The 27,954-nt window shown below is 40.5% G+C and overlaps 7 protein-coding genes across 8 annotated transcripts; 2 read left to right on the top strand and 5 right to left on the bottom strand.

Moving 5' to 3' along the window:
* Positions 1 to 383: 383 nt before the first annotated feature.
* On the bottom strand, positions 384 to 7,871 carry LOC135440619 (uncharacterized). The gene is made up of 3 exons (XM_064699891.1): positions 7,473 to 7,871; positions 1,992 to 2,296; positions 384 to 1,934 (listed from the first exon to the last, which is right to left on the bottom strand). Exons 1-3 carry the CDS (start codon positions 7,550 to 7,552, stop codon positions 1,183 to 1,185), a joined length of 1,137 nt encoding a protein of 378 aa, XP_064555961.1. The 5' UTR covers positions 7,553 to 7,871; the 3' UTR covers positions 384 to 1,182.
* A 3,559-nt stretch (positions 7,872 to 11,430) lies between these two features.
* Positions 11,431 to 12,984, top strand: Rpt6 (26S proteasome regulatory subunit Rpt6). Its single transcript, XM_064699890.1, has 3 exons — positions 11,431 to 11,581; positions 11,641 to 11,785; positions 11,839 to 12,984. The coding sequence occupies exons 1-3, from the start codon at positions 11,564 to 11,566 to the stop codon at positions 12,891 to 12,893; spliced, it is 1,218 nt and encodes a 405-aa protein (XP_064555960.1). The 5' UTR covers positions 11,431 to 11,563; the 3' UTR covers positions 12,894 to 12,984.
* anox (anorexia) lies at positions 12,907 to 13,784 on the bottom strand. The gene has a single exon (XM_064699892.1). The coding sequence runs from the start codon at positions 13,781 to 13,783 to the stop codon at positions 13,001 to 13,003; it is 783 nt and encodes a 260-aa protein (XP_064555962.1). The 5' UTR covers position 13,784; the 3' UTR covers positions 12,907 to 13,000.
* Positions 13,785 to 13,812: 28 nt separating this feature from the next.
* On the bottom strand, positions 13,813 to 14,441 carry SLIRP1 (SRA stem-loop interacting RNA binding protein 1). Its single transcript, XM_064699805.1, has 2 exons — positions 14,418 to 14,441; positions 13,813 to 14,247 (listed from the first exon to the last, which is right to left on the bottom strand). Exons 1-2 carry the CDS (start codon positions 14,439 to 14,441, stop codon positions 13,921 to 13,923), a joined length of 351 nt encoding a protein of 116 aa, XP_064555875.1. The 3' UTR covers positions 13,813 to 13,920.
* An 825-nt stretch (positions 14,442 to 15,266) lies between these two features.
* Positions 15,267 to 18,392, bottom strand: Dd (CTD nuclear envelope phosphatase 1-like protein dullard). Of its 2 annotated transcripts, none has more exons than XM_064699834.1 (4): positions 18,170 to 18,392; positions 17,346 to 17,603; positions 16,576 to 16,758; positions 15,267 to 16,505 (listed from the first exon to the last, which is right to left on the bottom strand). In XM_064699834.1, exons 1-4 carry the CDS (start codon positions 18,266 to 18,268, stop codon positions 16,314 to 16,316), a joined length of 732 nt encoding a protein of 243 aa, XP_064555904.1. In that variant the 5' UTR covers positions 18,269 to 18,392; the 3' UTR covers positions 15,267 to 16,313. The 2 variants fall into 2 exon arrangements, with proteins under 2 accessions (XP_064555904.1, XP_064555905.1); XM_064699835.1 differs by having other exon boundaries at positions 17,346 to 17,594.
* A 1,351-nt stretch (positions 18,393 to 19,743) lies between these two features.
* Positions 19,744 to 23,828, top strand: LOC135439937 (basic proline-rich protein). Its single transcript, XM_064698820.1, has 5 exons — positions 19,744 to 19,819; positions 20,255 to 20,815; positions 20,879 to 21,314; positions 21,828 to 22,951; positions 23,020 to 23,828. Exons 2-5 carry the CDS (start codon positions 20,297 to 20,299, stop codon positions 23,596 to 23,598), a joined length of 2,658 nt encoding a protein of 885 aa, XP_064554890.1. The 5' UTR covers positions 19,744 to 19,819; positions 20,255 to 20,296; the 3' UTR covers positions 23,599 to 23,828.
* Positions 23,829 to 25,266: 1,438 nt separating this feature from the next.
* On the bottom strand, positions 25,267 to 27,564 carry PIG-T (phosphatidylinositol glycan anchor biosynthesis class T). The gene is made up of 2 exons (XM_064698832.1): positions 27,271 to 27,564; positions 25,267 to 27,209 (listed from the first exon to the last, which is right to left on the bottom strand). Exons 1-2 carry the CDS (start codon positions 27,467 to 27,469, stop codon positions 25,522 to 25,524), a joined length of 1,887 nt encoding a protein of 628 aa, XP_064554902.1. The 5' UTR covers positions 27,470 to 27,564; the 3' UTR covers positions 25,267 to 25,521.
* Between the last annotated feature and the right edge of the window lie 390 nt (positions 27,565 to 27,954).

The raw sequence follows: 27,954 nt of genomic DNA, 5'->3' as shown, positions 1-27,954 counted from the left end.
CAAAACAAGCAAGGCGCAATGACTCCCCATAAAAGATATAATATGAGCTAAAAGCATTAGAAGAAGAAAAGAGCCTAAATCCGATTTGGTTTTTTAAACCTGATATGTTTATGCAGTGTCATGTCTGGCAACATTTTTTTTTTGCAGCCCATGTACCGTTTTAATTTGGCAATCAGTTGTGTTAATCTTGCCACCTGGAAAAAGTTTCAAGAGTTGCCACACTTTAACAGAAATTTGTCAGTCAGCCCTGGTTATATTTCAAATTCATGCCATATTAAATAATCAATTTAGTTTGATTTGAAATGCTGCATTAAATCAGTTTTGATTCGTGTAATATATTCAGAAACTAATGAATATCCTTTATTAGAATAAAGACAGGCTGCTAACGGTCACAAAAAATTTTTAAATAAATCGATTTTATTTCGCGATAATCAGTAAATAGCATTAATCGCTAAAGAGCAATTCTTTTATGCACAATTTCGTCAAATTTCTTTGAAGCGATTTTCCTTTTGTTTATGTTTAAATATGGTTTATAGCACCGCATCAAATTTATAGAGGAGTAAGTATGTATGTTTGCCCGATTTTCCTTTGTTTTGTTTTGTTTTGTTTGTGTTTCTTTTTTTAACGCCGTGGGTACAGATTAAGTAGCTCAACATTTGCATGAGTATCCGTATAAATTTATATGAATATTGATATACTATTTACATTTTTGCATACTTCTAATAGAAATCATAAACGAAACTCAAATCAATTTTAATTTGCGTCTTTAGTAACTTAACCGCTGCTCCAAAACACAATTATGATAATAAAAAAAAATAGAGAATAAGACTATAATTTAAAATAAAAATACAATGTATACAAGCACAACAAACTGAACAGAACTTAAAGTGGATGTCATAAAGCGAACATTACAAACCTATATAAAATGGTATATATGCAGATCATCAATATATAGTAGGAGTTACAATACATACATTTTCTGTGTATAAAGCCGCAAATTATAAACTCTCTGCATCGCGTTTTCATATGGCATGCAAAAACCTATTGCCAGAATCAAAAGTTCTGATACCCAATTTGTTTTATAAGCATCTGTGCAGCTGTAATTTCTACACGCGTATGCATATATATGTTATGTATATATATTTAAGATATTAGTTGGTAATATGCTGCCGTTACAATAGTTTACTTAAAGTCATCCGTTTCGAGTATCTCAAAGTCGCTCTCATCGGATGAGTCAAGGGAGGTCACTTGGCGTCGCTGATATTTGGCCAGCGCCGCCGCATTATCGGTGCTGTCCACCTGGTTGGCGCCCCATTTAACCAGATTGGTCATGAGACTGGGCAGGAGTGCCTGCGCTTGCGTTTTAACAGCCAGCGCCATTAGAGAGCTGTTGCTGGCAGCGGGATCGCTGGGCGCTTCAGTAAGCTGTCGCAGCGTGTTGGGGCCGCCAGCATCGACGCTGGTGTGGTCGGGAAATTGCAGGCCCTTGGATAGGCTTTCCTCTGATGATGATGAGGTGGTGGACAACGAGGAGTCGCGCTTAAAGTGCCCTCTACGAAAGTCCATTGTCTTGTCCGCAGTTGACTGTTCGCCCTCGGCTGGCCGGCTCTGCTCGTATTGTTGTTGTGGAGCAGCGTTTGATTCCGCACTTTGCTTGGGCTGCGACAGAGGTACCAACTCATCGTCCTCGTCTGTTGAATGCTCATCGATTTCGGGTATGGAATCGGGTATAAGCAGCTCGGAGGGTATATCGTCGCTGCACTCATCATCATCCCCATCGCCAACGCCATCGGCGTCGGTGGGTGAGCTGATGGTGGCCACATCGCTGGCGCGTTCCAACACAAATAGATTCGATTCGTTTACATCCGGCATAAACTCATCATCTAGCTCGGCTTCGGCATTGTTATAGTTGATCTTCTCCGACCATTTAAAATCTGCAATGCACAACATTTTAGTTACAAAAGCAATAAAATAAATTGTAATCCCTTTACCTTTGTGTTCGATTTGCAGCAGCTTGAAATTGTATTTGGTGGATACGAGTGCAGAGAGTACCAATAGGGTCAGCACCAGAGTGGAGCCCGATATCAGATGGCCCAACACGGCAAGAGTGGCCAGGCTGCCGCTGCTTACCAAACAGAACATGCTGGGTGAATTGCGACGCCAATCCTCGATGCGATGCAACCAAGACTCGAGCTTTTCGCGCAGCTGCGGTGTGAGAACAACACGAAAACTGCACCGTGTCCAATACAGCCAGTAACTGAATAGGCCCAGGAACAGCACACCCAAAGGACGTACACTGTAAAAAAAAAATACAAAATATGGAGAGGATCGTTGCGAAATCAGGAAGCAATTAGCGCACAGTGCAACAAACTCAAGCTAAATGAACTGTTGCTGGCGACGGGCCCAGCATTAATGCGACTTGCTAACTTGCCTTAAGTCATCTCATCAATTACCAAAAGTCCGCATAGCTAACTCTAAACCATATACATTTTAGTTAGCTGGTCGAAAAACATGTTCTAACAGGAAGCACTCACAGCTGCTGATGCCTATAGCATCATCATCTTTTCGTATAATCTTTCACAGACTATCAAACCGGGTTTTGCATTTGGTTTCGTTTACGTGTAGCGAACTCAGCTGATCCATGTTTGTTTCTGTGCTTCTTCTTCATCTTCTTCTTGTTGTTCTGTGTAGTTCCCTTAGCTGGAAATATGACTGACTGATCTACGTGTTATGCAAAGACCCTCTCTCTCTCTCTCCCTCTCTCTCACACTCGCTCTCCGCGGAAACAATCAACAAAAACTGGCTTGAATTATTATAAGTCAATCGGAATTCAAGTTTTTGCTTAATTAATATTTGTATTTAACTTGTTGAAGATTTAAACGGATTTATTAATAAGACTTTGCAACAAATGTTGCCTTTTTCCTGCATTAAGGCTGCAAACTTACTTTTTTGAAGAATATAATTTTGTCTGAAATTTGCAACCCATAGAGTTGTGATGCATTTGCATTCCCATAAAGTATATATATTCATGATTACAATCAATCCATGTCCCTCCGTCCCTCCGTCCGTCTCTCTAATCTGATCTTTCAGTCTTAAAGCTATTGGTATACAACTTTGCATAGATTCTTTTTTTCTGTAAGCCGGAGCTAACCGGTTCGGGCCACAATATCATATAGATGGCGTAGGAACGATCGATCAAAATTTAATTTCTTGTATGAAAAACTTATCGGTTATCTTCTTATGTTTCAGCCAAATCTTTCAAAGATCGCATTACTACTATATTGTATAACTTTTCGGGAAGAATTGCGCGACAAATGAGTTTTTGTTTGGCCAAATTGTCTGTTTTCCCAGATATTTTTACCAAACTCCGCAATAACGAGCTTCACTATTCCCCTCACATATCTACAAAGCGGTAAGCTATTTCATAAACGTTGAGTTCAACAAAATCGTTTAAGATTTGAAAGGTCACATACCTAAAGTCACCCTGAAAAACGGCCACAAAACCGGAAACTGTTTGTCCTGACTGATTAGTTGCACGAAGATACCCGCTAGTGCCAAATATACTTTGATATTGTTAATTAAAGTTAAAATTAAGTTTATTTTAAAATATCGATAGCTCCCGCTCTTTTAGTGGAATTAATTGTCAATCGATAAATATATATATATGTCGATATAGATCACATGAATTATATGAATAAGATTCACAAAATTTGCTAATAGCATTGTAAAATGGCATAAAAAATGCAAGTTGAACTCACTTTTGAACAACGTTTTTTTCCAAAATTAAAGAACCTCTAATCTTACCTAAATACGGAAACGTGCGGTTATTGGGCATACCCTGTAGCAAGTTAGCACGCAAGGGGTATTTATTGTATAAACATGTACACAAATATGTTTATAACAATAGCATCTTAAATTGAAAGACAGATAAATAAATGAGCTACGTAAGCAGAATACGTGGCAATAAATCTCTAAATCGTCCAATTATACCTATGTACGTCAAATTATACCATATGTACGCGTTTACATATACATACATATATACATATATATATATACATATAGATTAGATTGTTAAATGTGGGACAAACAGCGAAAGTAGTCATTTTCTCAATGTGCGTTCTATCTAAAATGGCAATAACAAAAGGCGTAGTCGCACGACTTAGTCACTTCCATATTTCAAAGCTTACATATTCTAGAGGCTATTTACGATAATAGGTATATGCTTTTTTATATGTATGTGTGCAGCACACGTTACTTGATATACCCTAGCAGAGGGTATTCAAATGTTGTCATAGGAGTCCGATTCGGTCTTTCTGTCTCTGTCAAGTCGAACAACAAAACCATTTGGCTCCTATAGGAACAATCGATCGGCAAAGAAGAGTTAGCACAAGAACCCTTCTAAAGCAAATGTCTGCAAGGGTATTTAATCGTTGGCGTGCCAGAAATAGCCGCATTTCTTTATCAAAAACAAAACTGTCTATCATTATCTCATTGTTTGCCTTGCACAGCTATTTTTTGTTTACTTCCCGCTCGATTCTGCTTACAAAGTTGTTGCCAGAGGGCAAGTGGCAATCGGACGAAACAGCTGACATTGCCAAATCGAATACTCTTCCCATTGGGCAGCACCCTTGTGTGCTGAAAGATGTCCCATGCTATTCTAGTCCCCTTGTAAACTCGATTTATTGATTTCTAAATATATATAAAATAAATCCTTTTATCTGCGCCTGCAATAAGAGGACTTACATTCCAAATTCCAGGCGTAGGAATTGGTATAGATTCTACATTTCGGTAGATCTATACTATGTATCTATATATAGTATATATATGGCTATATAGACGTGCACTGTGCATTTGTGGGTATCTCTGGGCAGCCAGTGAAAGCCACCTTTGTATATGAACTTTGCTAATCAATTTTGATTGCATTGAACTAATGCACTTTTACTTGAAACGTCCCGCCGGATCGGATCAGTTTATTAATGGGCTGATTTTTGATCGATCGGAAGTAAAGCTTTCGTGTCAACAAGTTTTTATATTGTTCAAGGTATTATTATTTGCCTAGCTCAACAAATTTGTGTAAATTGTTGTGTTCATTTTTGAGCAGAGTTATAAGCATTGAAATACTATATATTTAAGCTCCCGGTAAGAGAAATGCTTGACCTCTTATATACGAACAAATTTTCTTATATGTATATTATGTTTGAGAGTTAATGTGCTTTTTGTCAACGGGGGGAATACTATACCATATAGCCCCCATTGAAATATTCCACCAAAAAAGGTATTTGTTATTTAAAGGAACATGTGACTAAGTCGAATAGATCTGTTTTCGCCTAATTTTATTCAGACATGCTAGCCCTAACACCACGCATCAGCACTACCTATAAATATATATAATTAGTAAGAGATTATTCTTATTATTATTATGATTAATTTAGTCATTCGACACTTTTTATAGGCAAAAATAGACATATAACAAGTGAGAATTTGGTGTCTGGTACAACCTGAAAAATCAACCAGTCGGCAGAGTCAAAAATATTTTTAGAACCATCCTCAAAGGAGCTCATCGGTCGTCTTCGTTCCAATTTTGGTCACACTAGCTCTAAAACTGTGACAGATATAGCTTCTTTTTTTTCTTCCGATTTTGTCATGGACGGACAAAGCCGATCGCTGTGTGTAAAGCAAATATCACTTGGCGTTTATTTATAGCTGCTATCGATTATTCTCTGCGGGCAAAGCTATCGAGATTGTGATTGACATCTGTGTCGGATAACGGTATTTGTTTTCGAATTAGTTGCTGTTGTTATTGTTATTGGCATTTGTTGGCGTCCGTTGCCTGTCAAACAACCTTTAGCTACAAAAAAAAAACTGCAACTGTTGCTGTTTTTTCACTGATAATCGGATGATAAACAATGTAATACAACAAATTAATACAACAAGTGCAATTCTCGCACTCATTCTACTCGTTAGACACAATTTTATACATACATGTACAAACGTGTGCATGACTAGGTCCATACATATGTATGTACGAATGTACTATATATATAACATATATATACATATATATGTATATACGTGTGAATATGTATTAACTGGCAAGCTCTGCCTGAGGCTGCGTGCGGAATCATTTCTGCTGCATTTTTCTTTGGTTAATTGCGCCACACAAAGACACAGACGCACACACAGTAAGGCATGTGTGTGTGTAATATATAGATATGCACACGTACGTATGTACATGTGTACATACATAAAAAGCCAGCGCAAAAACAACGTAGCTGACCGTCAACCACATACTAATACAGTTGCATTTACGCGCCATGGTGAAGAAAGGCAGGGCAAGCGGTAGGGTGGGGGTTGTGGGGCCAGCCGGGCCAGCAGCCAGCCAAACCGAAGGTGTAAGCACGTACATATATGTACATATGCAGGCGTATATACATATACATACATATATCTATGCCCAAAATAAAACATTACAACTTTCAAATACAAAGAAGTTATTTAAGAAATGTCGACGTTTAGATACCCTAACAGATATATGTATAAATTCATGATGTTTTTCAATCAATCATATATATATGTACATATATATTATATACTAGAAAAATATTGATTATTTTTTATCAAATATTTTCAATTTTAATTTCGTTGAATAATAAGATTTAGATATGTATAAGAGCTTAATAATTGATTGCCTGTTCCAATTCTCAGCTAACGGTCGATTGTTCTATACTAGATACACACATATGTGCCTTTAATTTGTATTTGTTCGACCACGCCCATATCTAGTTAAAAATGTCGTGACAAAATGAAAATACTCTGTGTAAGGGTATAAGCACTGGCCACGCGACATTTAGCCAGTCTCTCTCTCTCCCTCCCTCTCTATTTCCCTCGTTCTCTCTTTCTCGCTCTTCCTGTCATGCTTTCGCTTTAAAATGCTGCGTCGTTGTCGCCGGCTATAGAATTTATTTTAGTTTCGCTTCCTTTTGGAATGAGAATGCGCGAGGCATGTGAATGCAAATGCTTTTGGTTTGTGACCTAAATTGAAAGGCGTGAGTGCACTTAAAAGTTTAAATAATTAACTGAATGCGTGCGGTAGCTTGCAATATGTACATACTAGCAATTATTTATTGGCTTAACCCGGGCGACGTGCTTTGCTCAAAATTATAACTGTCAGGTTTGCACTCATTTCTTCCCAAAACCGATGAAAAGGGCCTTCATTAGTTGCCGATTCAAAAAATTTAAAATAGCTAAAAGGATCTCAATTAGCTCTAAACAGGGTTGCAAGTACCCGTTATTGGGATAAATCAGTTTCAATACCAATTTTTTCCGGGCTATGACATCTGAAATCAGCTTAATTTAGCTAGAAAATAGCTGAACTGGCAACACTGTATGAGTTTAGCCCTTGGTGTACGCTCTAGCAAGCATTCACTGTATAACGTAAGGTGGCTACAGGTGTACGCGTTAGTACTTACCAGGACATTAACATCACCATGCCGAGCGCTATGGCAGCGCCTTGCAGCGTTACCCGCGATGGTCGTGGAATTTGAAACATATTTTTGTAACGTTTTTATATATATATATATATATTATATATAAATATTGTTAATATCGCAGCCTGCTGCAATTTGTGTTTTTTATTTATTTTTTTTGTTTATACTGATGCAGCTGATAGTGATACGGTTTTATTTTTATTTTAAACTGAATTGCCGTTAGGTTAGGTTAGTTTCAATCGATTTTTATCGATCAGCTGTTCGCGCATGGGTGCCGTTACAAACTGCGCACCTGCACTTTACCACTGAATGCGCAACGAGAATATGTCAATATGGCAACGGGGCACTGAGCCAACTTGTTTTTCCGGCCGCTGCCGCTGCTGCTGCGTAGAAATGAAATATTGCTGCATGAAAACAAACAACAAAAATATGGCAATTTACCAAAAATAAATGCAAACGAAATGTCCAAAAAGGAAAAACAATTTTGTTGTTGTTCACATTATTATTATAATTATTATAATACTCTGACAGAGCGTTTTATAAATTTTTCATAAAATGTGTCTGTACATTTCTACTTCAAGAGTATTTAATCTTCGGCAGTCCGAAAATAATTAATTGCGCCTTCTTGTTGTTATTGTTGTTGTACGTTGGATTTGGGACAAAAAGCGATGTTTATAATATAGGGCACTGGCAGATGCTTTCAATGTTCGTCAGCGACTCAGCGCCATGGACAGAAACGCTACAGTTGGTGTCAACCGACTGCGCAATACTCTGTTAGCAATGTCGTGCCAGCTAATGCAAATTTGTTTTATTTTTGACATAAACTTTCAAGGAGATTAACAAATATAAAGAAAACGAACGGTGCAGTTAGTGACTAAGACTAAAACTCTCAAACTATTACAAAATACAGGAATTTGCCTTTTGCTGGCACGATAATTTTTTTTTAATCTAAAGTGGGAAATTCACAATATACTCTTGTTCTCTTTGAAAACAGGGTATAAAAACAAGAACAAAGAAACTAAAACTGCGTTGCGGCTGCCAGTCAATACGTATGTATGTATGTATGTACATACATACGTTCCTTGCAGAAATCCTCAAAATAATTGCACTTAAAAATTTCGCACTGTTCACTTTACAGTTAGCGCGTTTGAGCGCAGCTCTCTTTGAGTGGGACTGCGTTGGCGGTTTGGCATTGAGAATGAGCGCACGCGTTGGCAATCAACAACAAATAGTGTGAGAATTGTGAGTGAAGTTGTGATAACAAAAACAAAATCTACTAACAGAAAAGCGTAAAAAGAAGGCGAAAACAAAAACGGCAAAGTTGTTTGGCCTTCGATGTCTTCAATTGCGTCGCAGAATATATGTACATATATACATACATATCAATGTATGTATATATATTTGTACATATATACATATATATATATATATAAATGTATATGTATATTTGTGCGTACATATATGTATGTGGTGTGCCATTCTTTTACTCTAAATTGTTCTTGTACGTACAATAATTATATATATATACATAATTAAGCAACGCAAATAAAGCAAACGGCCAGTCAAGTGACTTGACACTCGTGTGTGTCCCTCTCTTTTCGCTAGTCCCTTCACCCAAAGGAAAAGATTGCAAAATAAACTAAAAAGAATAGAAAATTACACGCTGAAACACGCCTCCCGTTGGAAGAAACTAAAACGCAGTTACTGTAACACAGCTTAATACTCCCAACCCACACAAAGGGCAGCTGCTCTGGATAACAACACCCACACACATACTTAGATACATAAGCATGCACAAGGCTATATATTTTACGCGCACATGTGATATTTGTATTTTAAAGAATTGTGATTTCTTAACTCAGAAATATACATGTATGTTTGTATGGCTGTAGTTATTGAATTATTTAATTTTGTAATTCGCACACACACAAATTCAAAGTCGCCTGGAGCAGCCAGCGCGCAACAGTACAAACAAAACAGCGAATGATGTTAGACGCGTCATGAGCGGGGGCGGTTGAGAATGAGTCTTAGAGGGGGCTATTATTTCGTCCTTCTGCAAGACAGTTTATTGTTTGGCACCCACGAGAAAAAAAAACAATTTACTTTTGATTTATTAATTGGGCTTGCGCGTCACTGTTTCCTGCCTGCTTGCTCCGTTTTTAACGGCACTGTAAACAAAAACAAAAAAATTGGTAATAACAACGAATCAGCTACGAAACGCGCAACACGATATCAAATGCTATGTTACGCCAATGTAAACCTGCGGTTCCACCGACTATTAATCGACATTTCGATAATAACTAAAACTACCATTGATATCGATTTCCTATAATCTCCCTGGACGACGACGTCAAATTAGCGGCGGTGACTTAGCGTCGATTTTTGGTACTTGGTATCGGAGACGGAATCACTCACTTTTAAATGCATTTATTTATGTTTTCCAGCACAAAGCCAATTAAATTTTAATGCAGAATTGCAAAAAATGAAATTGTTTACTGTCTACATTAATTTGTTTTTGAATTTCAGCTTATAATATGGGTAAACCAAAGGGTTAAAATATTAGGTTTTGACCACTCTTTAAGTATCTTAACTTTGGAATAATGGCCCCGAAAACCTCATAATCTCACTCTTGAAAAAATTTTAAAAATAGTTTAGCACGTTTTTAAGATATTTGTACAACAGCGCAGCAACCTCTTTGCTAGCCCAATTCAAAATGACCGTACAAAATTAGCCTTGCACTTGAACCCTAATGTCTTTTCTCAGGCATAATGACCATCAGTGCACGCTATACCAATTTGAAGATACATGTTTAAGTAAGTCATGCGCGTTAATTCTAAGCAAACCGATCAACCAGTTTCTAAGAAAAATAATTAAATGTAAGCACACCTCATGTTGTTCATTCAAAAGGCCTATCGAACTACAAGCCGGGAACTGAACTACTGCTTGAAATCAGTGTTGAACAGTTTTATACAGAATTGAGCGGGAACAAATTATTTCAAATTATTTGTGTATTTGAAAGAAATTAAGACCAAAATAATTGGGACTTTACAATAAAACATTATCTTTGCTAGTATATAATGCTGTTAAAAAAGGCAACAGTGCATTTAAGTATTTATAGACAGTATTATAACAAAATGGTGGCAATTTTTTAACAACATGTATCTGCCAATTATTTTAAAGTCTTCAAATCTTTCATTAATACAAATAATTTGAATTAATTGGTTCCCGCTCAGTTCTGTATGAAATTGTTCAACACTGATTCCAAGCAGTGGTTCAGTTGCAGCTGGAGCTAGTAGTTCGACAAGCCTTTTGAATGAACAACATAATTTATAATTAATTGTTTTTCTAAAAAATTGGCTGGTCAATTTGTTTGACTTAGTGCGCTTCCTAAAACATATATCTTCAAATTGGTATAGCGTCCACTGAGGGTCATTATCCCTGAGAAAAGATATTAGGGTTCAAGTGAAAGGCTAACTTTTAACGGTCATTTTGTATGGGACTAGCAACGAGGTTGCTTCACTGTTGTACAAATATCTTGAAAGGGTACTGAACGATTTTTATAAATTTTTAAAGTTTGGTTTGGTGAAACTATTTGATTTAATCGTGATTCTGGGGTTTTCGGGCCATTATCCTTAAATTAAGATATTTAAAGAATGGTGGAAACCAAATTTTTCAACCCCTTGGTTTATCCATATTATAAGCTGAAATTCAAAATCGATAGAATGTAGACAGTAAATAATTTAATTTTTTGCAATTCTGCACTTAAATGTATTTGGTTTTGTACTTAAAAATATAAATAAATGCATTTAAAAGTGAATGATTCCGTCTCCGATACCAAGTACCAAAAATCGACGCTAAGACACCGCCGCTAACTTGACGTTATATCGACCAATCGATATAATATTAACATCCCTGCATCCTCGCAAAATATATCAAATAGTAGACTTGCCGAGTCATAATCAAAGAAGTTAACTTAGGAGGCGTTCGACTGAGATCTAACACGATTTGTAAAATTATTATCCAAGCAGCAGTCGTTTATTAAGAAGAAAATCGATTGAAAAAGGAAGAGCAATATGACACTCACAAATCGGGTAATTGAGCATAACCAAGTTCGCTAAAAACAAGCAATAAAAAAAAAAGTAAATTTCAGGTGGATACGGAGGCAGCCTACCAAAAAGGCGAGGGCTTCCGCTCATATTACATACAAAAAATTGAGGAACTGCAGCTAATTGTTGCCGAGAAGAGTCAAAATCTTCGCCGCTTGCAGGCACAGCGTAACGAACTCAATGCCAAAGGTAAGAAACGTCACAAAGGAAAATCCCACATAATGTTTTATTTATTACAATAGTGCGTATGCTACGCGAGGAGCTGCAGCTGTTGCAGGAACAAGGTAGCTATGTCGGTGAGGTAGTAAAGCCGATGGACAAGAAGAAGGTGCTTGTTAAGGTGCATCCAGAGGGCAAATTTGTTGTTGACTTAGACAAGAACATTGATATTAACGATGTGACACCCAATTGCCGTGTTGCGCTGCGCAACGAAAGCTATACACTGCACAAGATATTGCCAAACAAAGTGGATCCTCTAGTTTCGCTGATGATGGTCGAGAAGGTTCCAGATTCCACATACGAAATGGTGGGAGGCTTAGATAAACAAATCAAGGAAATCAAAGAAGTTATCGAGCTGCCCGTTAAGCATCCAGAATTGTTTGACGCCTTGGGCATTGCGCAGCCAAAAGGTGTACTGCTCTATGGCCCACCCGGTACTGGTAAAACACTGCTGGCTCGTGCTGTGGCCCATCATACCGAATGTACATTCATACGTGTCTCTGGATCAGAGCTGGTCCAGAAATTCATTGGCGAGGGTTCACGCATGGTGCGCGAACTGTTTGTGATGGCGCGTGAGCATGCGCCATCAATTATATTCATGGATGAGATCGACTCGATTGGCTCGTCGCGTATTGAATCCGGCTCTGGCGGCGACTCTGAGGTGCAGCGCACCATGCTGGAGCTGCTCAATCAGCTGGATGGCTTTGAGGCCACCAAGAACATCAAAGTCATCATGGCCACGAATCGTATTGATATACTCGATCCTGCATTGCTTCGTCCAGGTCGCATTGATCGCAAGATTGAATTCCCGCCACCGAATGAGGAGGCACGTTTGGACATTCTGAAAATTCACTCGCGCAAAATGAATCTAACGCGCGGCATTAATCTGCGCAAGATTGCCGAACTGATGCCGGGTGCATCTGGTGCCGAGGTCAAAGGCGTATGCACCGAGGCTGGCATGTATGCCCTGCGCGAGCGTCGTGTGCATGTTACCCAGGAGGATTTCGAAATGGCAGTAGCCAAGGTTATGCAGAAGGACTCTGAGAAGAACATGTCCATTAAGAAGCTTTGGAAGTAAAAACCTCGTAAAGTTACACTGAACCACTTTGATTATAATTTAATTTCACACAATATAATTTTAAATATAGTAAAACAGAATGTTTTTACAATTTTTGCATATTTTTTTTAATTATCTGCAGTGGTCTTGCGCAACTGCAGCTCCGCTTGCAGCATGGCACAAATCTGCTCATCATCGGCCACATCAATGCACGTCTGACCATCGGCGTCGCGCAGATCCAGATCCGCATTCAACGATAACAAATAGCGCAATGCCTCCACATGGCCACAGCTGGCGGCATAATGCAATGGTGTCTGTTGCTCAGCATCGCGCTGGTCCACATTGGCGCCGCACTTGACCAGATACTCAATGATCCCAATGGCATTGCGGTCGGTTGCCCAGTGTAACAATGCCATTCCCTGATCATCCAATTGCACCAGATCAGCGGGAGTCAGTTGCTCACGCAAACGCTGCAAATTGTTCTCCTTGACGTGATCGAATAACGTTTTCTGGTGCTCCGGCCTGTTGGTCTCCTCAATGGGCACTGATTCAATCGAGTGCACCACCCAACCGCTCAGCTTGCCGCTGCCGCCGCTCGACATGTCGTCCAGCCAATTGGGGTCCAGTTTGTGCACCTTCTCAACGTACGCACGCTGGGCATCTGCGCAGCTCATGTCGCCCAGCTCGTGCCACGCATTCCATTTGCTGCGCGCTTTCATCTGCAGAACCGAGGGGCGTGGCGTGCCACAGACTCCCTCCGATGCCTGTTTGTATAGTGCGTACAACTCGAGCAAATCTCTGGCATGATAGACGTTCGCTTTGCGCATCACGTGCGCCGTTGCCATTGAAAACAGCTTTTCGATCTCCTGCTGCTCCTCATCATCGCCGATTTCCAAGTCACTATCAAACATACTTAACTAAATGCAACTGCAAGAACTAATTAACTAATCTAAAAACTGTTTTACTCTCGTTTTCAGTGAATATATGTATGTGTGTGTATATGTCTCTGTGTGGATGTGTGTATTTGGTTTGACAATTTGTATTGCATTTATGACTTATGTATGTTCAAATAATTGCCCTCCAATATGTGCTTCTGTTCGTTTTCAATCTTTTCGAGTGCTTGCAAACTGTTGAAGCTCACAAAGCCGTAGCCCTTGGAGCAGCCTGTTTTCTTGTCAAATATGACGTTGGCGTTAACTACGCGCCCGAATTCTTTGAAATAGCCTCGCAACTCTTGATGACCCACCGTCCAAGGAAGATTGCCCACAAAAATGCGGTGAACTGATTTTCCAACTTTTGCCACTGCGGTTGCCATGTGTACGAACAATTTTTCGATGCTCTCTCTGTTTCGTCTCGCTCTTTCTCTCTTTCTCGTCTGTAAATGTCAAACGTTTCTGCTAAAATAGTTAAAAATTTTAATTCAAAATTCCGTCTCACCTGCTTGGCACAAACGTTGCGTAAATTTATGTTTGTATGTATGTATGTGTGCAAGTGTGTAAAATATTAGCGAACGCACTTGTCGGTGTTGTTCACTGTAAAATTAACCTCAAAATTGACATAGAAAAACATTCCCACTTTAAAGTTGCATTTGGCGATTAATTATCGATTTAATCTCGATTATTTTCCGCTCCACATTTATAGCCAAAAACAAAAACAATAGTAAAGTTCAAAGATTAAAGGGATTTTTGAAGCAACATAAAAATAATATCATTTACAATGATTTATTAATATGTGCATTTGACGGCAAATAAGCTATATATATTGAATTAGGTATATAAGGTCCTATCAAACCCAAAAATCGAGCAATATTCTACGCGCGATTTAAAAGTAAAACAATTTATGATTTGTATTTCTGCTTTGTCATTTTGTTTTATGTTCCCTTTTCTTTTTATTTTATATGCGTTTTTATATTTTTTTTTGTTTAACAAATTTGTTTAAAGATACAAACTACTTATAGTTAACAACATCGCATACATATTTAATAAATAAACAATCATTTCTCGCACACTTACAATACAATGCGATATAAAACAAATTTCAATTGGCGCAAGCTAGGGATGTTGTTTTGCCGATCAATAAATATCTATGGAAGCGATTTGTTTATTTCTTTTTTAATATTAGTCAGCCAATTAGTATTGTACTGCGAACAGTTTACTTTGATGTTCAAGATAAAATTTGCTACGATTTGTCAGTTAACTTGCATCAATATTATCATTAATTATATCATAATTACATGTTGCAATGTATACTATGTGATTTGGCGAACCCTTTTCTCCTATCATTTTTTATTTAAATAGTATCGGTGTTTTAAAGAATCTATTGAACCAAGGCGTGTATTTTTGCGGCTCAACGGCTCAACCGTTGCATTTTTCTGTCATGCCCTAAAAATACATGTTTCTTGATTTGTTTATACTTTAATAGTTATCATTGTCTTATTTAAATTTAAATACAAATGTAGTACGCCTTCAATGCCTTGGCCTGCATGCAGGCATATCTTAAGAGTTAACATAATCCTTCTCTTTAATAACATATATATATATATACCTAACTCATTTAAATTTAATTTCGTTTCGTTTCATTATTGTTTTTCTTTTTTGACAAGTTAGCAAATCAAAAACTATAGAGGTTTAATGTTATTCGCCTGATTTGTACAAAACCTATACAAAAGTTGTTTATTTATTATATGTATATATATATATATATGTAAGTATGTATGTTTATATGTATATAATATGCATTTCGCTCTGATTTCCAGGTCAATTGCATTCAAACTAATTGTAAAAGTATACAGTAAGTTTTGTAAATATAGAAAACAATTTTTTATATATAATAAGTTTTATAATATAATTACAACAAACTATGTCTAACATAAATATATGTAATTTTTATATATTATACATATAAAGTGTTTGTGTTGTGGTTGCTTAGCTTAGATTGATATATGCGTATGCATATATATATATATATATATAAATATACATATATATATACACATATATCCAGATTGATATTTTATTTGCTTGCTTTTCTAGTTTAGTTGTAACTTTTCTTTTAACATACTGTGTGTTAGAGACTGGCCTCTTTTGTAACGTACAAATAACGCAAAAATTTGTTTAATTTTCTAGCACACGTACACGTATGAAAACAATTAAACAATAATAATGATCAAAAAAAAAAAAGGAAAGGTTATTTTAAATTAAAAACTTTGCCATAATTCTGAAGTGAAGTAGAAATATTCCTCTATTACAATCATGTCTCGTCTATTATTTAGTATAATCGTACTGAAAAAAATTCGTTATGTGTCACAGCACCACCATTCATGTTGTTTTTGTTGTTGTTGTTATTATTTAAGTTGTTGTAAAACGTTAATTGTAGTTGTTATTTTTAACTTTCGAACGCATTTGTTTAGTGCATAAGCTACGCTTGGTGGCGGCACACCCGCTACCAAAGGCGATGCAGGTGAAGATTTCGTGATAATACCGAACGCACATCGTTAGTGAATCGCAACGCGTCCAGCATGGGAAGCAGGGATAACAGCGCCGTATCCATTGGATCGGAGAACCAACTCTTAATGGGTATTGCATTGTTTGGAAAACAACGGTATGCCCCTGGTGAATTGTCAATTATAAATATCTGCAAGAGTCGAATGTGGCAATCATATTAGACGATATCTCTTTACCAAATAGACAATTTGATAGCTAACCCTATTCAAATCACTGCATATGGCTGACAAATCTTTGGTATAGGAGCCATAGTCGGGCGTGCAGTGTTGTCTGTAGTAGCGACGCCGCAGTATATTGCGGCCATTGTCCAGTTTGTCGGCCACAGCAGCCCCGTAGATTTCCATGCTGGCCGTAAAAACAACCAGATCATACCACTGCGATACCTATAATTATATAAATGTACATATAACAGTTACCGAACGGGTTTTACTAGTTTATCATCTCATCTGTAATTTTTTTCTAAATAACCTAGAATTTTGAAGTGTTTTCTTGTCAGGCAACTCTTTCAATATCCCAACATCGTAGACAAGGAAATATTACTATATCATCATATTGTTTTACACCTATAACATTGCAATTTGTAAAATGATGTTCAAAATAATATACCGCATTGAAAATGATTTCTCATAAATCAAATTTGATTGTTATATAAGTTTATAGCATTCTATAGTTATGTTAAAGAACTAGCTTGTATATTGCGACGATATGTGGTTAAGACTGTGGTTCGTGTGTATGTTTATTTCTGGCGCAACGTTTAAGAATGACGCACAAAGAGGACTTAAGAAACCTGACTATCGGGTAAACAACATATGCAGATATGTCATCATGTATGTTGACTGATGTACGGTGATGATGGTGGTCATATGTATGGAGCAACGTTTAAGAATGACGCATAGAAACACATCTGAGCTTTCACACTGATGTCGACTGTTGTTATTGTTGTTGTTGTTGTAACCGGCAAAAGACTCACCACTTCCAAAAAGTAATCAACATGCGGCCGCTTGTGTACAAAGAACCTCACTGGATGCCTGTCGATAGTCACTTTAACGGTGAAATCGTGCGGCGTGCCCGGCTTTACCGTATTCCTGGGCATAGCATTGTGATGTGAGTGTATCAGCGTCTCGTCCAGATCCAGCACCAATGTTTTTCGCTGCACCAGGCTGAGGCGATGGCGGGATACCGGTGACAGCGGGAATTGTTCATATTTAACCGGCTGATACTGGATAAACTAAGAGAGTTAATTTATACATTCAAATGTTGTATATTCACAATTCTTTTTGCACAGCTGATAAAAAGGAATACAATGTGATTAGTTATAAGGACAAGTAACAATACGAAAAGTGTGAATATGGGAGCTTTCGAAATTCGAGTACTAAAGGCATGTGAATCCCCTACTGCAGTGTCATGCTGTCAAAGCACAATTTATAAATAAAGAGAGATGCGGCAAAAGAGAAAGAGAGCAGTAATCGAGATAAGACGCTGAAACTGCATTTAATGCTAATGCATCGCTGAGCGATAGAGCAAATGTCAGTGTGATAAAGGCAAATAGTCAAGAACGGATGAGCAGCAGGGGTCTAGGGGCAGGGGGTGTGATAGAAAGGGGTATAGCATTGGTATTGCTTATCGCAGCCTTGACCAGTGGGTGGCGTTTGTTATTTAATCGGTGCTTCTGTGTGAAAACACAAGACCACAAAAACGTTAAGCTCTAATTTGGGTAATGTTTGGTGCGTGTGTGCTATAAACAGATCATTTTGTTATAATTATATTATTATCTATATTTGATGAAGTACTTACAGATCGCACTTGTCGATTGAACATGAAACAAATGCATGTCCAAACCTTCGATAGCAGCAGAAGCAGCGCATGGAATTTCATTTGCACCAACGAAATCATTGGTAAGAAGTTGTCTTCTTACCGCAATTACAAATAGGGTTTTGTTCAGTTGCAGTCGCGTCGTCGTTGTCGTTGTCAACGTACTGCTCCACTATTGTTGTAGGTTAGCTCAACGTTAGTTAGCATAAATTAAAAAAAAAAAAAAACCAAAAAAATAAAGCAAAAGCTTCCTACAGTCACGCAAAACCAAAAACAACGCGCCGGCTGTCGAGCTACCAAGTTGTTATTGCTCTTGTGCTTTTGATAACGCGCTCAAATTGTTTGTTTGTATTTGTGTTTCGTGTTGTACTTTGCTGTATCGTTATCGGTATCGATATCACAATTATTGCTTTTTTGGATACCTTTCATACACACATACACATATACACAAAACAGGCGAGAGGCGCGCAGGGAATAAAATCGATATTTAACACAAGCGTTCTGCCGGGGCCTGCAAAAGGATATGATCTATCCTGCTTTTGTTTATGTTTGTACGCATGTACATGCACATGTGTGCATAGGTGTGCACGCCTTTGATTGGGTTTATTTTACTATTTACACCTTTGATTGCCCTAAATGTTTCATCACTTCTCTCATTTTCACTGTTGTATTGTTACCGCTGGGCCTTTTGCTATTGCTGTCACAAATTCTGTTATTTTTCGTCGATTTTGATTGTCGCCGTTTCTGGCGGTGCTGCAATGTTTAGAATTGCGTTTGCGCTTATTTATTTATCCAGTCTCTCTGCCAAGGGAAAATCAAAAGATTGCAAGAAAAAACCTTTACTTTCGATCTTTATATTTATAAAATAGTGTCGCGCGGCAAAAAAATATTGCACTTTGATATTGAGTAATCTGGTTCTTGCTTTTTGTTTAATGAATCGCACACTCTGACATGCTTACACACAGACACACACTTCTTTAATCAATTTGGCCAAAAGCCAGTCCAAAAAATAAATTGTGAAAAATAAAAGAGATTGTCGCCGTGAGCGTGGTATTGTTATCGTTGGTATATCGATATGCGCTATATTGTCTTACATTTTTTATGCCGGTTAGCATTTGTATCGGCGAATAATTTGCTATGCTAAACTAAGAGCAAATATTTCCAGCTATATATAAATATATTTTGCACAAGAATTTAGAGAAAATATTAAACTATGTAAATAGTATTATTTTTTTTCAACATAATATACATTCAATTACCTTATATTATAGCGGCCGTAGGTTTAGAGAACGCCATGTTGACTTACGACCAAGCATCATGCAAGACAATGAAAAATATCTATTATTTAATTGTTTCGCAATGTAATATTGGTATTCTATGAATAAACATTTTTGGCATTTGTATAAATATGAACTAGCTTAATGCCATTATGTGCCTGGTTTTAGAACCGTGAAGGGTAGTAGGACTTTTAACCACGCGGCATCATGCACGGTCTGAGCGTGTAAGCAAAATTAAATGCATCGATAACTGTTAATCGCCCGACCGCTGTAATCGTTTAAAGCGTCGTTGACGTTCTTTACAATTCGCAAAAGTGGAAAGAAAAAGAAAAATTATGTAGACTTTTTGGCAAAAGTATATCATTGTAAAAGTTTTGCAAAACTAAGTTTTAGGCCAAATAGTTCGAAGACGTTCCTATTGCGCGTGGCACGCAAAACGATTAAGTAGTTTACAATTTCCATTAAATATATATATATGAATATATATATATATATATAAATATATGTATATATATATGCATATATATGTGTATATTTATATATATGTATATATATGTGCATGTGTGTGTATGTGTTTTAATGCGGCGACTGCGAATGTGAAAAAAGCCGCACTCTGCAAACCCGAGGCGTAGACTTTTTTGTTGTTGTTGTTGTTGTTGTTGCTTAAGACAAGTCCGCATACTCCACATCAGCGCTTGTGTGTGCGAGCGGGGAGTGGTAGCGGGGGCATTAAATTGAATTTTCTTTCACGAACCGTTTTATAATAACCGCTAAAATTGTGGAAAAACAGGAGAAAACTCCCAAGCGGAAGAAGAAGGCTGCAGCCAGTAAAATGTCTGCAGTTTATTCGCCGCAACCGCCGCCGCAGCAGCAGCAGCCACCGACGCAGCATCCGCCGGGCACCGTGCAGTTGCCGCCGCCGCAGGCGCCGCCACAGCAACAGCAGCAACAAACACAACAGCAGCAGCAGCAACAACAACAACAACAGCCGCCTGGCAGTGGACAAGGGCCGCCAGGTGGCGTTGGAGTTGGACCAATGGGACCCATGGGTCCGATGCAGCAGCGCGTTGGCCCCGGGCCAGTTGGTAATCCCGTCGGCGGTGTCGGCGTCATGATGGGCACACCACCCAATCCGAATGCACAACGTGGCGGCGTTCCCACGCAGCAGGTGAACTCGGCACAAATACAAAAAATGCTGGACGAGAATTGCGGACTCATCCAAGCTATACAGGACTTTCAAAACATGGGCAAATCACAGGAGTGCATGAGCTACCACGTGGCGTTGCATCGTAATCTGGTCTACTTGGCACAACTTGCCGATCCCCAAATGAATATTGCCCAAATTCTGCCAGTAAGTGCAACACGTATAATTATAATTTAAGTTTATACGTAAAATTTTTCTTTGGTTTCACAGCCGCCGCAGCTATTGCAAACGCAGGCAATGCAGCAGGGCAACCAACCACCGGCGCCACATGGCATGACAGGCGTGGGTGTGCCGCCGCCTGGACAGCAACAGCAGGTTCAGGGTCAACAGGGCGCACCGGGGCCGCCCCCGCCGGGCAGTGTCATTCAGTCACAGATGATGCAACATGCCGGAGATGGTGGCGTTGGACCCGTACAAATGCCTCCCTATCCTGGCCAGCAGCAACAGCCTTCACATCCGGGCATGCCGCCCAACGCTCAACAGCAATCTCAGCAACAACAACAGCAGCAGCAGCAGCAACAACAAGCCGGCCAAGTGCAGCAGGCGCCGCAAGTTAGCCAGGCTGGTCCCCAGCCGCAGGCCGCCTATCGCAACGTACAGGCCGGCGCTGGCCAAGGGCCTCAGGTTGTGTCCAATGCAGCACCCAGTAAGTGTAAAGTAGCGTGCAAGCAAAAAAAAAAAAATATATATATATGTATATATCAGGGTACGCCTGGCGTACCGCTTTCTGTTTTCCATGCAAGATTGTGAATTCTTGAATGACATAACTTTTGCTCCAGTTAGCCTTCATTGCATTTTTCTAAACTTATAGTTACTATAAATGTTTTCCTATTTCATATATTAAGTAATGCTTTAAATAATTAAGTATGCCATTTGGCTCAGTGCAATGCTGGAATGAAACAGTAAACCAATTAAATATAGAGTCCAGGATATAATTGTTAAAGACGCATAGAAACAACAGGCATGAATTTAAATATTTTATTGAAGTTTAGCTTGTTAACTTGCAAGTCAGTCGAAATGGAAACTTCCACTGAATATTTTTGACTCTGTCACGCTAAATATTAACGAACCTAGGCAAAGACTGGAAAACGGAAAACTCGTGAAATGACAGCAACTCTCAACCATTTAGACAACTTTTTAATATGCTCCTCTTTTGCAGATCAGCAGCAGCAGCAGCGGCCAAACAACGGACCGCTGCCGCCCGGGCAGAGTCAGGCGCCGCCACCGCAACAGCAGCAACAACAGCAGCAGCCGCCCAACCAGCAACAGCAGCCGCAACAGGGTCCGGGGCTGGTGCCTCCACCGCAGGCACAGTACCGGGTCAGCTATCAACAACAACAACAGCAGCAGCAACAGCACGGACACTATCCGGGCTATCCGCCGCAGTCGCAGCCACAGTACCAGCCTCAGAATGCGTATCCGTATGGACCGCCCGGTCAAAGCTATGGGCCACCACCGCCGCCACCAAATGCTCAGGCTGCCTACCATCATGCTGGCATGCCGCCCACATCGACTGCAGCGGGTGCACAAGGAGTGGTGCATGCCTATCAGCCCAATCCAAATGCTGGCGGCGTGTCTGCCGGAGGTCAGCAGCAGCAAGCGCCGCCGCCGGGTGCATATCCACCACCACCACCCAGCCAGCAGGTGACACCAGGGCAGCAACCCCCACCGCCACCAACGCAAATGTACGGGCCACCGCCAACAGCTGGCGGACAGTCGGGACCGCCGCCGCCTGGTCCTCCACAGAATGTGCTGCCCAATCAATATGGGCCGCCACCACCGCAAAATGCTGGTGCTGTGGCACCCGGACCGCCACCAATGGGCTATGCAGGCTATCCGCCGAATCAGTACGGACAGGGGGGCACGCCCGGTGGACCGCCCGGCAACTATGGACCGCCGCCCACTAGCCAATCACAGTCCCCGTACCAGGCGTACCAGCAGGCAACCGGCGCGCCACCCGGCAGTTATCCGGGTCAACCTGTGCCCGGTCCACCAAATGCCCAGCAGCAGGTCAGCGTTGCGGGCACAAATGCTGGACCGCCGCCACCGCCGGCTAGCTACAGCACAGCACCCAGCCAGACACCGCCGCCGCCACAGCAACAGCAGTCGGCGTCCAATCAGCAACAGCAGCAAGCAGGCAATCCGAATGGACCCAATACGCCGCAATCGACGCCACCACCACCCACATCTGTGGCAGGTGTGCCACCAAATCAGCAGGCGCCAGGCGCGAGCGGTGCCCAGCAGCAACCGCAATATGCTCCACAACAGCAGCAGCAACAACAGGTACGTAAACCAAAAAAGGAAACGATGAAACGCAGCTAATTTTTCTATCTGCCTTTTACTTTTTAAAGCCACTGCAGCAACAACAACAACAGCAACAAGGACAGCCTGGCCAGCAGCTAAATGCCGCTGTGTCTGGTGTATCGCCACTGCCCACACAGCAGCAACCGACCTATTCGACGCCACCCACTAGTGTGGCTGGCTATGGAACACCACAGCAACAACAGCAACAACAACAACAACAGCAGCAGCAGCAACAACAACAACAGCAGCCACAAGGCGGTCCACCGCCGCAACAGGGCGGTCCACCGCCCGGCGGACCACCAAACTCAAATGCGCCACCACAACCGAATGGGGCAACACCACCAATGGCACCCAATCAATATCAGCCAGCGCCTGGCTCACAGCCATACGGAGCACCACCACCACCGCCGCAGGGCTATGGACCGCCGCCGCCAGGGAGCGCATATCCAGGACACGGTTACCATCAGCCGCCGCAGGCAGGTGGCTATGCGCAGTATCCGCCGTCACAGGGCTATCAGGGCTACAGGCCAGCCCCGGGCGGTGCACAGATGCCACCACCGGGCGCACCACAAGGACCGCCGCCGGCAGGCGCATATGGCTACTATGGTAGTCAGCCGCCACAGTGAGCATTCGATGTCAACGATTTGCGCAGGCTGGATAAAAAGGATGACAAGAGCAGAACACGCGCCACGTAATGTTCCTTCTTGCTCTATCGCTACCTCTTTCCCTATCTCTCTTTCTCTCTCACTGTCATGCGCTATCCATCAGTTATTTCCCTATTAACAGTACTTGTCTCCTGCTTTTGCGATAGATGCGCAGGAATTCGAAAGCATAAAACAAAATACTTCTTAACATATAGCATTACTTTGTATTTGTAGCGACTGTAATTGAGCCAAGCGTCGAGACGCGTCCATTAGGCATATAACTCTACCATACGCGTACATACATACATTTAATTTATACGATTTTCAACTACCTACATTTATACAATTTAATTAATGTTCTCGATTTTAATGTGTGTGCTGTTTGCCCTTCTTTTTTTTTAATTAATATCTATTTTTTTTGTGTGTGTGTACTAACGTTTTTGTCCTTATCCAATTGTAAAATGTAGCGCACAACATGCACTAAGTAGTTTTTTTTTAATACAATTTTACAATATAAACCATTTATATTCGACAAATGGCAGAAGCAGAAGTATGAAAATAACCAAGATTTAAGTAGTATTTAATGATCAAATATTCCATTAACGACACAACACAACAAAACACAACACTCAAGCAACTTTTTAACACAGACAACACGCAGCTAAGCTTTTTGTGTGTGTGAGTGAGTGCGGCTGCTGTTGCCGCTGCTGTCTTGCTCAAACGCATAGTGAGTGGCGCGCGCACTTTATTCTAGCTGTAATTGTAAGCCGAAAGGGTTTACCGATGATCGATATACGATATATGTATGTATCGTCATCGATAGCATTTACATAATATTGAAACTGTATTTAAGAAACGGCAAATGTTTTTGCTAACAAAACAACACAACAGATACAATTATTATTTAAAAATACTTACGTATAAATGAAGAACAAAACAAAAGCAAAATGCATTCAATAAAAGCAACAAGCTGTCTAATTTTGCATTTTCTGTATGTTTGGGTATGTTTCACGTTTCCTAAATATGATTATTAATGATGTTTTTTATACGCTGATTTTTTTCCATTACATTGGGAATATAGTGCATTGCGAAACGATATCTATAAAAGCAGGTGTTTCTTGGAATCACTTAATTTTTTTGTACAAAATCTTTTCAAACTTTTCATAGAGCGCAGTTTTGTGCAATGTGTCTGTTCGTCTTTCAAATTTGTGTATTATATCGAGTATATTCACGTCAGAATAAGTGTTAAAAAATGAAATATAAACTCGTCTGTTGGAGGTACAATATTTGAGCCACGCCCACCAAGCGGTGGACAAACCGAGAAAATAGATGTCTTCTACAGTTATGCAGTTAAATGCAACATTCTTATGTTTGTTTTTTATATACTATTCCAATATGGTTAGTTCTGGGATAAATACTCCTTGGGTAATGTCATAATCATAGCATCAAAGAGGAGACTAGTTTGTCACCAAGTAGGAAAGACAGTCAACTTGATCAAGAATTGCTAAGTAATATTTACAATGAGTTGGAATATGGCTTTTTTATAAAAATCATTGTATACCGAATTATTTTACCATCTAAAGTAGCATGAAGAGAGCACTATTTTCACAGTTTGAATATCTTATTAAATGATTGAGAACAAATATATAATAAATGGACATGAACATGGAGCGTTTTATTCGTGTAACGGATAATCAGGACATGCCAAAGTTCTTTAAATAGCATATGTATCAAAATGACTGGCGTACTTTGGAATATGTTTGAAACAGCTGCCTAAATAGGTGCTGCTTACGAGTATCTCTTGTCCACTTTCCCTATCTCCCCTGCTTCTATCAATCGTGTGTATCTCTCTCTCCCTCTCCCTCCCTCTATCTCTCTCTCGCTCTCAAACGCTTGCCGGGTTTATCACATGGGCACCTGCTTATCACAAGATTGATTACTTTCCGCCTGATCTGGCTGCTGCTTGACCTCCTCCTCCCCCGCTGGTGTCCGTTTCAGCGGCTGATCGCCAACAGCATCTGGCGAACGCTTGCCAGCACGATTAGTCAGCTTATGGAAGAGCTTACGCAGCAGATTGCGCGGTATGGTCGTTTGGCGCTCCACAATGATCAACTTGGTGGCGACACTGTGTATGGGCCCAAAGGCCAGCGCCACCACGGTGCACGCCAAACAGATGACATTGTACGGCATGCTGAAGTCGGGCGTGGGCAGCGACACAATCAGTGCCTCGGTGCGTAATGTCAGTATATATGAGGCACGCGAGGCATTGAATGAGTCCTTGAAGAGATGCCCCTCCAGCGGCAGGGCCGTATAGTTGCGTCCAATGGGCAGCTGGCTACTAATGACGGCAGCGCCAATATAATGACCATGATTGGCATCCGGCGGATATTCAAGCCATTTAAGCAGCAGATAGTCCACTTCAATGGTAATCAGGGCGCTGCTCTGTGCAGGCAGCACAAAACCAATTTCCAGGTGTGTGGGCAACTCGCGCTGCTTGCCAGGCGCATAATGCAACAGTTTGAACTTCAACCTCTTATCCCTGTACTCGTGAAGATGCTGCGGCTTGCTGCGTAGACGCAACGTGTGCAGATAGGCATGCACATACCAGGGCACCAGCTCCATGAGCACAACAGGAAGGGGCTCGTAATGGGTGTTGGTCACCTCAGTGGCAATGCGTCCGCGCTTCTGGCCATTGCCCATTAGATAGCGATGCGCATAGAGCGGTGGCGGCAACGTTTGCTCCCTGTTGCTGTTTCCCTTAGCTCCCACCCAGGCAATGTTGAAGAGTCGCGCACCAGGACCTGCAAACTGTTGTTGCATATCATAGACGCCATATAGAACGGAATAGCCACCGACTGTGCTCGTCAGCTCGTGTTGTGGTGGTGGCACCAATTGAAAGCGTTCACCCTGCTCGTTGCGCTGCACATAAATATTGCTACTGGTGGCCAGCTCGCAGTAACCGTTTAGGCCCATACCGAACAGACGGCGCAGAGAGAAGTCAGTGCTGCTCTGCTCCAGCAGTTTTAAATCGTAGACCAGATTAGCCGTTTGTGTCAGCTCCACAATGCAATTGTTTGGGTCGTTGCTGTCGCACAATGTACGCACTTTAACGCCCAGGGAATGGTATTTAGTATTATGGACATAGCCCGAGTTGAGCAAAGTAGCCAGGCCCGAGGCACTACCGCAGGGCAGCAACTTTTTCCATGGTGTCAAGTTCTCAGTACAGACAATTTCTCGCGGCAGCGTCGCGTAGCGCACGAACTGCTGGCTCTGATTGCCCAGATGCATAAACTGTGGACGGAATAAATGCTTTGGTGCTATGCTATTGGCATTATCGACGAAATTGAGCGAGGCACAGAGTACGCCGGAGAAGACATTGGCCAATCGCATCCATTGTTTGTCGACATCCTCGCTAGTCAGATTTGGTGAACTAAACCAGGCCCAAAGCTCGGCGCCACCGGTTGCCTCAACAATGGGATAGCCCCAAGTCTCGTATCGCCATAGTCCCTGGGTCAGGCCTATGTGCAGCTCTTTCACATCGTACGTTTGCAGTATTTCGGCAATGACGCGCGGCGTCAGCTGTGTGTGATAAACTAATAGGCGGCAATTGTTGAATGGCTGTTCATGGGCGTGGCAATTAGCTTAGTTACTTACGATTGTTGCGAGTGCCATAGTGCCAACGTGTGGTGAATTGAAAGTATGTGTTTACATGGTCGCCGGCAAGTGGCCGCACCACCAGTTCCTCATGAAATTGCTCATCGGTATGGTATTGGGATTGGTGGATCTGAGCCAGAGCCGGTGGCGCGAGCGGCGTGAACAGCAGCAGCAAAAAGAATGCCAATGCAGTGGTCATTTAGATGCAGCAGCAGTAAATGCTCATTAATACTACTATGTAATTATTATGATACAAATTAAAAAGGGAAGTTGATATGTTATCGATATATCAACAATTCTTGCCTTGGTATTTAATTGTGATTTCATATTAGTTATCGGATGATTAATTCTTATTAATACAGTATATTATAAATATCAGCATCTCTTCTAATACACCACATCGATAATTAAATGGAATTTAGGACTTGACTGATATCGATATTTATTGACAATAAATTTTTACGAAACGTTGAATTTCGTTTATTTGAAATATTAACGTTAAAAAAATTATTTTGCCAAAAGTCTCATTTACAGCTTATGAAAACCGTAAATCTTTTTGAATTTCTTATGATTTGTAAATGAATGTCACAATTTTAGGCAGAATATCGATATTTTGATAGATTTTAGCAGCTGCACGGTTGGATTGGATAATGTGGGCACACTGTCGATATTAACCTATTATGA

Source organism: Drosophila montana, unplaced genomic scaffold (assembly GCF_035044405.1).
Source record: "Drosophila montana isolate Dmon_TW-CO22-7 unplaced genomic scaffold, ASM3504440v1 contig_1624_1, whole genome shotgun sequence".
In the NCBI taxonomy this organism is placed as follows: Eukaryota; Metazoa; Arthropoda; class Insecta; order Diptera; family Drosophilidae; genus Drosophila; species Drosophila montana.
The sequence above is the reverse complement of the archived record's forward strand: the minus strand, read 5'-3'. Positions and strand labels throughout refer to the sequence as shown.